Source organism: Tripterygium wilfordii, chromosome 2, assembly GCF_013401445.1.
Source record: "Tripterygium wilfordii isolate XIE 37 chromosome 2, ASM1340144v1, whole genome shotgun sequence".
NCBI classification, from domain to species: domain Eukaryota; kingdom Viridiplantae; phylum Streptophyta; class Magnoliopsida; order Celastrales; family Celastraceae; genus Tripterygium; species Tripterygium wilfordii.
Genome location: NC_052233.1, coordinates 7,303,258 through 7,313,346, shown reverse-complemented (window position 1 = coordinate 7,313,346; position 10,089 = coordinate 7,303,258). Strand labels below are relative to the sequence as shown.

The window sequence follows — 10,089 nt, the reverse complement described above, 5'->3', positions numbered from 1 at the left end:
GAATTCATGTACAAGCAGATGTCTGGACCATCAAAATTATGTTCAGACAACCATCTTGGTGAAGTAAGAAAGGATTGGGGGAATTTGAACATTATCCTTAGCAAAAGAGACTCTGCTGTTGGACGGAAGCCTCCATCTACCATTGAAGTCTGGTGATATGGAGGGAACTGCAACAAGACCTTCTATGGATCCATCAGGGGAGTTAAATAATCATGGGTGGCATCCGTTTTTAAAGAACCATTTCAAAGGTGTTAAGTGGAAAATAAAGCATGTCCTTTGGGAGAGGAAGAAGAAGAGGTGGCATTCTGTTAAGAATGCGCTGCGTCACAGAGTCCCTTCTAGAGGTAGTTATATCAATGAAGCGAGAAGGAAAATGGAGAAATTGGAGGGGACTGTCCTTTGCTGAGATGAAATGGGCAACCAACAGAATGATGTGACTGGTGGTTCCAATAATTATCTCTGCGGCATCAAAAGAGTATCCGCTATACACGGATCAATGGATAGATACACCAAATTGTTTGAGTACAGTTTCAGCCAAGAGACTAATTTGAAACATTCTAAGAGCTTAAGCTTGACAGCTGAATATAAGTATATATCAGGTGATCATACTCTAAATTCTTCCAGAAGGAGACTCTCTCTGTCGGATCTTGATCTTGGCTCACTTCCATCTTTCGCAAATGAGGTATCTCTTGGTGCTCCTCTATCATGGATGCCAACTAGGGCTACTCTAGATTGTGATTCAATAGGTGATAATGTTACTCATGATGTCTTGGAGTCTAAAAATGTTCCCATAGGTACAGAAAAATTTGAGCCTGCAGGAAGTCAAAGTAGTATGAGCTTTGAAAATGAAGGTGGGTTTGTAGGGAGTAGAAATTACGACGAACTAGGTGACGATATTTTTGAATCAGAGAAGAACAAAGAAGTCATCATGAAGAACAGAAAACCAGTTTTACAATGAAGCCTTGCGGAGATGCTGCTCAACCAAGTTCAGTATCAGTCGTCGGAACTTCTTTTCAGGAAAACATAACCAACAGAGTAGAGCTTCCAATATCTGATGGCAAGTGACACTACTTATGTTTATATATGTTTAACAAGTAAGATATATAAACATGACAATGTCTTTTCCAAAGCTGTCTGTGACTACCTTTTCCTTGCTGGGAAATGATTAGCTTTCTTAATGAGTATATGGCAACTGATTACTGATATTATTTAGCGAGAACCCCAAATTACTTCCACATGATATATTATCTTATAACTTTAACAAACCCTTGCGGTATTTGTTTATATATATTATCTTATAACAGTTTTGTGTTATCTCTCAGGTTCAGAGTTGAATACTAAGTGCGATTCTTTTGACGAGCCAGAATGTTCTGTCAATGCTCAAGACAGTTTGAGCTCTGAATCTTTATCAAGTGGAACAATAATCCGCGAGAACGACATTGCACAACCTAGAGTTGGCAACTTACTGCCCCTGGGATTTGACAAAGTTTCAGAGGCTGAGTTAAATTATGTTAAAGACGTCCTCGAGCTTTCGGGTTTTATAAGAAATGAGCACTTTGGAAGGTGGAACTTACCAGAACAACCATTGGACTTTTCCTAATTTAAGGAATTGGAGACATGCTTGCATCCTGAACGCTCTTCAGAGGAGGTTGGCAGCAATTGTGTTCACCTGCTTCTATTTGATTTGATCAGTGAGGTTTACCTACTTCTCTAGGCCATTCTCTTTCACCAACCGTACATGTCCAGCCCCAAAGGGACACCATATTCTTGAGGCAGTCTGGGCAAGAGTTATCTGGTACGTGAGCTTGAGGTCAAAACTGGACCAGTCATTGGAGGATATTGTAGGTGGAGACCTGGCAAGGGACGCTGGTTGGATGAACCTTCAACCAGAAGTAGAATGTGTGAGCAGAATGTGTAGCATTCGATCTAGAAGATATGATTCTTGATGATTTATTAGATGAACTTGTGCAGGCGAGCATGTGGCTCAATGAAAGAGTTACAATGGCCCTGAAACATCCACCCCACATGTTACACGTGGGGTATACTTTGCGTACATCCTTCTTGCTCACGTGAGTTGTTTACTTTATTAGATGAACTTGTTTGTTTGTAGGGTGGCAAGAAGTTCTACTTATAGATCAGCACTGGAAATATAGAAGATTTTCTCTTACAGATTGTACTGAATTTTCACATTACATAGGTAACAGGCCTCATTAATATCAGTTTACAGCCTTGAACAATTAACTTTATAGCAAAACTTCTCTTCCTATTCTTTGTTTTCTCCAATGTAGGATAAGAACTAAGTCAAAAAATTCTTTTTCTAATTGTGGGACCCAAATGACATTACCTTTTCAGCAAAGCCAATGCAAGAGTTCAAATTTAGAGATTTATATCATCAACAGTAATATACGTTCAAACCGCATACCATGAATAAAGTCCATCCTATATGTGTCCACTTTAATTTTATATGGATATATCAAATTACTTATATCTATTCTATAATATTTTAATATGTAATGTTATTTTCTATATTTTTAAAGATATAATTGACAAATAAACTGACAAAAATTTCAGGAGGCATTGCCTCCGGACCCTTCAAAGATTGAGAACACTTTAAATGATACATCAAATACGAAGCACAGTTTATTTGAAAGTAGTGGATGGTTTCCTTCGTTTCATGGTTTTGTCTTACATCAGCTGCTGCTTTACTTGCGAAATGATGATAAACAATTATGAGTAATGGTGACATTAGTTTGAAAAGATTTATCTTATTTTTTGTATAATTAATTGTTATATCAAAATCTGCCGGCATGGGAATGTTTTTTTTTTTCCCTTTCTTTTCTTTAATCGGCAGAGGATTGTATTCATGGGTAACGTCTGAAAATAACACCATAAATTAAAACTAACGTATCATTGGGATTACCAACAAATTAACATAGAGATGTGAAATACTTTAACTTTCATCAGATTAGCGGACAATGAGAAGTATATAATTATAGATGATAGATGATGATTTGTCAGGTCTTATTGGGGGAATTCACAAAGCACCTGTACCACAATTGAATACGTAATCTACCTAGGATTCATACACGTGTATGGTGGATACCTATCAAACCAAAACCCTACCACATTATAAATAGGTGCTCATATTGCTTCTTAATAGAAACAGAACATTCTTGCGTGTCTGATCGAGGCTGAATTTGATTTTCCAAGACTTAGTCTTCTTCTCTGAAACAACATGTCTTCCTGTGGTTGTGGTTCTGACTGCAAGTGCGACGGTGGCTGCAATGGGTATCTATATTTTCTTTTTCTTTTCCTTGTTAGTTTGAAGATTGCTCTGCTTTACTCTGTAAATATATAATTTCTGTATGACCTCTTCGTCTTATGTTTTGCTAATCATACAAAATTGTCCCAATTATCTGTGACTAAGGCCTTGATGATGGTCTTTTTGCAGATGCGGCATGTACCCTGACTTGGGTTTCGCAGAGAAGGCTAGCACTGAGACCATAATCATTGGGGTTGCACCAGTGAAGACGTATGGATCACATCACATATATGTTCTTAATGAAATAAATTTGTAAAATTTTGATGGTTTTGTGGGAATTAATTGAAATTGGTCTCTGCTGCAGACACTTTGAGAGCTCTGAGATGAGCTTTGGTGCAGAGAACGGTTGCAAATGTGGCTCAGACTGCACCTGCGACCCATGCAACTGCAAATGAAGAAAGAGTCGGAGCGTCCACAAAGGAGATATGGATCTTATGAATAATTAATAATAAGGAAGTGAGAGGATCTGAAAAAGTACTTATGGACCTCTGGTTTGGTGTTTTATGTATAGTTTGCTGTAAATAAGACGGTCATGGCTTTCTTCGAGTCCTTAGCCGGGATTTGTTGATGTGTTCACGACCGAAATGGGTGTGTTGTTTAAATTATGTGTCGCTGCTTTGTGGATGTGAAAAGAGTTTGCTTTGTATTTTCTGGATTAATGGGAGCTTGAACTGTAACAGACTACTTCTCTTGACCCCTTCTCTTTGACCAACGCTACATGTCCAGCCCCAAAGGGAAACCATATTCTTGACTGGCACTCTTGGCAATCTGTGAGCTTGAGGTCAAAACTAGACCAGTCATTAGAGGATATTTATTGTAGGTGGAGACGGGAGCGACCTAAGTTGCCACCTAGGGCGCCCAAATATCAAGGCTCCTCCATACGTTTAAAAAAAATACTACTCCAGTTCTATGGTAGCTCAAACTCATTTAAGCCCAATTTAAAAAAAATAAAATTGACCAATAACTCGCAGCTCATTTCAACTTAAAAATCAAAGAAAAAAACAGAAGAAGAAATCCTCCCTCTCTCTCATCTCATACTCAAGCGGACACTACAAACTCTCTCCCCTTCTCTTGGCTCGCTATCTCTCTCTCATCCTCCTTCCTCAACGTCAGCGACGTGTTTATATGGTTTGCGTTGCATAATAAAATTTGTTTGATCTGTGGATGCTTCCAGTTTAGGATTTCTTTGCTGCTCTTCATATGATTTTGTTCCGATTAATGAACCAGTCATATACTGTCTCTTTGGTGTTGTGTTCGAAAGTATCATTTGATTGTTGAATTTTATTTTTTGTCTGTCGTGTAAATTGGGATTTTTGGTCACAATGATCCTAGAAAGTATAAGTTAAGTTTTGAAAGAAAAAAAAAAAAAAAAACGAGTTCGATCTTACCGGATCTCTTGATAAATTTTTACCTCTTAAAGAAAGAGAGGGTTCAATATTTAATATTGAAGAAGAACAAATCCATCGGAATGAGTGATATAGATGAAAATGAACAAGATAAAGAAGAAACAAATCAACCAATAAGTCATATAATTGAGGGAGATAAGATAAGGAAGAAGAAAATATCAGTAGGTTTTTTTTTTAAAAAAAAGATCATAGACATGATTGTATTTACATTTGATATGACAGATAGTTGATAAAGAATTTAGGCCATTAAACATAAAGGGCTTAGTTTGAATTTGGGCAAGGGCTTAAATTGATTATGGGCTGAAAGGGGTTAAATAGTATGTGTGACCAGCCTAAGGTCTGGCAACCCTGGTCTCTTTCAGGCAATACGTCGAACACTTCTGTCCACTAAATTCGATCAGCTTTCCATCCAACACCTAATAAATTTCTTGGGAAAATTTCGGACTCACAGAAGCTAGAAGAAACAGTGCCGCAAGTGATTCTCTTTGATGATAGAGGCTCTTGAGACGGTAAGTGGGCTCTGCGGCCCTGAGCAGGAACGACAAGGGATTACAAGCTGAGAGGGGCAACATGCTCCAGTTCATCAACCGTTTGAAGTAAAGAAGCTAATTTCCTTGTACGCGTGCTTGAGGTCTCTTTCTAGGACATGTTGATAACAGTGATTACTTTGTGAGACCATCCAAATATCCAATCTAAGAATGAATGTTGCCAACTTTGACTATCATCTTGATTAACCATTCTGAATAAGTAAATTATGAACAATTAGTTCCTTACTTTTGGAGGACTGTGGAATCCTTTATTTTGTGATTTTGATGTGGAATTTGAGTGTTACTTCTGAAGACCTGTAGAACCCTCTCTGTGATTCTGGAAGGATTTAGTATGCGATATTCATTTGCTTTGCTTCGCAGATGACTTCTGAAAATTCTTGCCATGTATTTGTTGCCAGTACTGGCATCAAAACCATTTGAGGCGTGCTTGAGAGAGAAAGGAATAGGGCAGTATGTGTTTAAGCTATGCAAAGCCACTTTGGCACTTAGAAGCCTTGAGCAAATCCTCCTAGTCTCCGTGGATTTTATTGTCTTTGAATTCTCACTCGGATGCTGTGGACAACAGGAAAAGGCTGATCCTTTACAGGTTGGCCAAGCTTCCGCTCTCCCTTGTGCCTGCTGTCAGACAAATCACAAATATATGCACTGTGTTCTTCAAATCCTCTTTGGTTTCTTAGTTTTGGGTTTCTGATACTTTCTGCAGGAGTCTAGAATGATAGACAAATTTACGCTATATGCTAGAAAAGGTGATTGTGGAAATGGTTGTTACAGCATGCATCGTAGCCGTCATGATCGCTGCGGTAGACCTGATGGTGGGTGCTCTATGACTGCATAAAGTCGCCATCATTTTAATGTATGCTTTGGTGTTTTTTGTCGATCAATCCGGAGCATCCATGGCAGTGTTTTAATATATTTAACCAATCTTGGCTTTCTAGAGCAATGGACTTTTCCGCGACATTTCTTTTATCCTTTAAAAATGTCTCTCCATCAAATTTCAAATGGCTTAACATTTTCAATCATTAACATTTCTTGTCATTCAACATTTGCTAATTTTGTGAAAATTTTGCAGTTTACACTCCTCTTATCTATGTAATGTAGGTTAATGTAGGTGGAAATGGTGGAGGAGATGGTGATGTGATTCTTGAAGGTTCCTATGCAGTTTGGGACTTCAGTGGCTTGCATCATCACATTGTATGTACCCATTTTTTTTGCAATTGTTTGGAAAGTACCACATAAAAAATATATTCAATCATGTAATGTTTTCATGAAGAATGCCACAAGAGGGAGTAATGGAACCTCAAAAAATCAGATAGGAAGTAGGAACTCGAGAGGTAGATAAGGTCACGGCTCTCTAACTTTCCTGGAACTTATGTCGAATTTTGTGTTCGGCCATTATAGAAGGCAGCGATTTATCGAGAAATTCTCCTTGCTCACTCGTTCTTCTATTTTTTCAAGATTGTCCAAGTACCATTTGGGACTGTAATTCATATTGTAAACAGTGAACTTCCATCTGAGGTTGAAAATCGCCCTTCAACAGAAATGGATCCCTGGGAGCTTCCTGGTACTCTTGATTCTGAGCCATCTAAACTTGATCTACAAGCTAATTCTTGCTGTCCAAGTGCAGCAGAGGAAGTTGAGCCAGTGCATGTTAATGGAGACTCATCATATTGTACTGGAAGAACTTTGGAGGAATCACAGAGCATGAATCAGTCCACTCAGTCTGAGTTGAAAGATGTGCAATGGATACAATATAATGTCATGGAATTAACAGAACAGCACAACGTATAGTCATAGCTTGTGGTGGGGATGGTGGCTTTGGTAATGTTTGTTCTCCAAATGCTTCAAAGAAACCTAAGGTTACAAGGTCTGGAGGCCCTATGGATAATGCTCATGAAATATTAAATGATGATCCAGCCTCTCGTAAGATTAGTTTACTGGGATCTGAGGCTGTTCTTGTCTTAGAACTCAAGAGCATTGCTGATGTGGGCCTGGTGGGGATGCCAAATGCTGGTAAACGTACTCTTCTGGGGACTATATCTAGGGCTAAGCCTTCTGTTGGCCACTATGCCTTCACAACTCTTGGACCAAACTTAGCGAAATTGAATTTTGAGGACTTCTCTCTCACAGTTGCTGACATTCCTGGACTTATAAAGGGTGCCCAAGGGAATGGTGGACTATGGCATGCTTTCCTGTGGCATATTGAAAGAATGAAGGTTTTGACTTACATGGTAGACTTTGCTGCTGCATTAGATGGTAAAAGATGTCTTCCACCTTGGGAACAGCTGAGAGATCTAGTCATAGAGCTCGAATACCATCAAGAGGGCCTGTCTGATCGGCCTTCTTTGGTTATGGCAAATAAAATAGATGAGGCAGGGGCTGAAGAGGTGTGTGAAGAATTACAAAGGAGGGTGCAAGAGGTATCAAGTTATACGGTGTGTGCGGTGTGAGAAGAGGGGGTACCTGAGCTAAAGACTGGTTTAAGGATGCTTGTGAATGGTGAGAAATCACAAAGACTATTTGGATAACATTATCCTTTATTAGTTTGCCACCTGATACATCATGTAATCAAGAAACCCTGCTTAAGAGGATGGATTGTCAACCATAGGGGGCAAGATGATAAATCTTCTAGTGACTTGTCTAGTCATTAGAATTGTTATTTTGAGCAACATGGCTACAAGTTACAAGTTTTATATGTTTGAGCAGACTGCAACCAAAGTTGTGGCTACTTGAGCTGGAAGCGATCACCCATATATTCAGACCACGGGAAGTACCTCTTTTGACTTCTGATTTGAGTAGTTGGAGCTGCATTACCAAATTGGTGCTTAGCATTTTGGCATAAGCATATAAAAGACAATAATTTGTGCCATTTGTGTGATCATGGGAACCTTTGGTCTTGGAAGCTATGGTGTTGCTGCAATCACTCACAAGAAGCCCATTTTGCTACTGGGATGCTTACAAGTTACAACCTATTTGAAAGGAGAAGATGATCCTAAAGCCATTTTTTGTAAGTTTTCTTGTGGACTTTTTCCCCCATATAGTTTTTGCATAAGCTAAAAGACTATTAATATTCCTTTGATTTTTTTTTTCTTCCTGAATATTAATATCCCTTTGATAACATCAATAGTTTGAGCAGGTAGTGTTAAAGTTGATATTTACGAGTTTGTCCTGATATTAACTTCTGAAAATAACACCATAAATTAAAACTAACGTATCATTGGGATTACCAACAAATTAACATAGAGATGTGAAATCCATATTTATTAATATTACCTGTCATCGATTATTTCATGGCTAGGGACATGAAAGTAGACAAATTAATATCTTTAATTAGCGGACAATGAGAGGTATATAATTATAGATGATGATTTGTCAGGTCTTATTGGGGGAATGCACAAAGCACCTGTACCACAATCGAAGACGTTATCTACCTAGGATTCATACATGTGTATGGTGGATATCTATCAAACCAAAACCCCCATCACATTATAAATAGGTGCTCACATCACTTCTTAATAGAAACAGAACATCCTTGAGTATCTGATAGAGGCAGAATTTGATTTTTCAAGTCTTAGTCTTCTTCTCTGAAACAACATGTCTTCCTGTGGTTGTGGTTCTGACTGCAAGTGCGATGGTGGCTGCAATGGGTATCTATATTTTTTTTTCCCTTTTCTTATTAGTTTGAAGATTGCTCCGCTTTACTCTGTAAATATAATTTCTGTATGACCTCTTCGTCTTGTGTTTGGTAATCATACAAAATTGTCCCAATCCCAGACAAGCGTGTAATGTTTCCCAATTATCTGTGACTAAGGCCTTGATGATGGTATTTTTGCAGATGCGGCATGTACCCTGACTTGGGTTTCGCAGAGAAGGCCAGCACTGAGGCCATAATCATTGGCGCTGCACCAGTGAAGACGTATGGATCACATCACATATATGTTTTTAATGAAATAAATTTGTAAAATTTTGATGGTTTTGTGGGAATTAATTGAGATTGGTCTATGTTGCAGACACTTTGAGAGCTCTGAGATGAGCCTTGGTGCAGAGAATGGTTGCAAATGTGGCTCAGACTGCACCTGCGACCCATGCAACTGCAAATGAAGAAAGACTCGGAGTGTCCACAAAGCAGATATGGATCTTATGAATAATTAATTATAAGGAAATGAGGGGATCAAAAAAGTACTTATGCACCTCTTGTTTGGTATTTTATGTCAAGTTTGCTGTAAATAAGAAGGTCATGGCTTTCTTCAAGTCCTTAGCCAGGATTTGTTGCTGTCTTCATGATCAAAGTGGGTGTCTTGTTTAAATTATGCGTCGCTGCTTTGTGGACGTCCATGGAAGCTTGAACTGTAACAGACGATATGATTAATGAATCTCCTTGCTGTTGTCGTGTTACCTCACTCTTTCCATTGACTAGAGACCACGGTCACTCTCTTTTCTGGGTTCATGAACACACTTTGTGAATGTGATTTCAACCACAAATCCCGACCAATAGCTGCAATTGCCGAGCGATTTGCTATTTTGCCATAGAAACCGTGTCAAAATTAAGTTTGACCCAAGATGCAGGGGAGGAGTCCACGGGCTGAGACTCTCCAATCTTACCTACTTGTGTTCACCTGCTTCTGTTTGATTTGATCAGTGAGGTACAGCTGCTTTAGTTCCAATTACTAAACTCAATAATATATTGTGTTTTGTTTGTTGTTGTGTTTGAGGGGTAAATGTTACTTTCGTCCACTGACATATATGTCATATTAAAACTCAGTTCTACGTTTTAAATGTTTCATTTTGACCAACCATTTTACAACAATGTTCTACG

At 38.6% G+C, this 10,089-nt stretch overlaps 1 protein-coding gene and 2 pseudogenes across 1 annotated transcript; all 3 read left to right on the top strand.

Moving 5' to 3' along the window:
* Nucleotides 1-2,163, top strand: LOC120010715 (annotated as a pseudogene).
* Nucleotides 2,164-3,127: 964 nt separating this feature from the next.
* Nucleotides 3,128-4,016, top strand: LOC119981156 (metallothionein-like protein type 2). The gene is made up of 3 exons (XM_038824197.1): nt 3,128-3,288; nt 3,452-3,532; nt 3,627-4,016. The coding sequence occupies exons 1-3, from the start codon at nt 3,236-3,238 to the stop codon at nt 3,715-3,717; spliced, it is 225 nt and encodes a 74-aa protein (XP_038680125.1). The 5' UTR covers nt 3,128-3,235; the 3' UTR covers nt 3,718-4,016.
* A 1,712-nt stretch (nt 4,017-5,728) lies between these two features.
* LOC120010708 lies at nt 5,729-9,341 on the top strand (annotated as a pseudogene).
* Nucleotides 9,342-10,089: the final 748 nt, after the last annotated feature.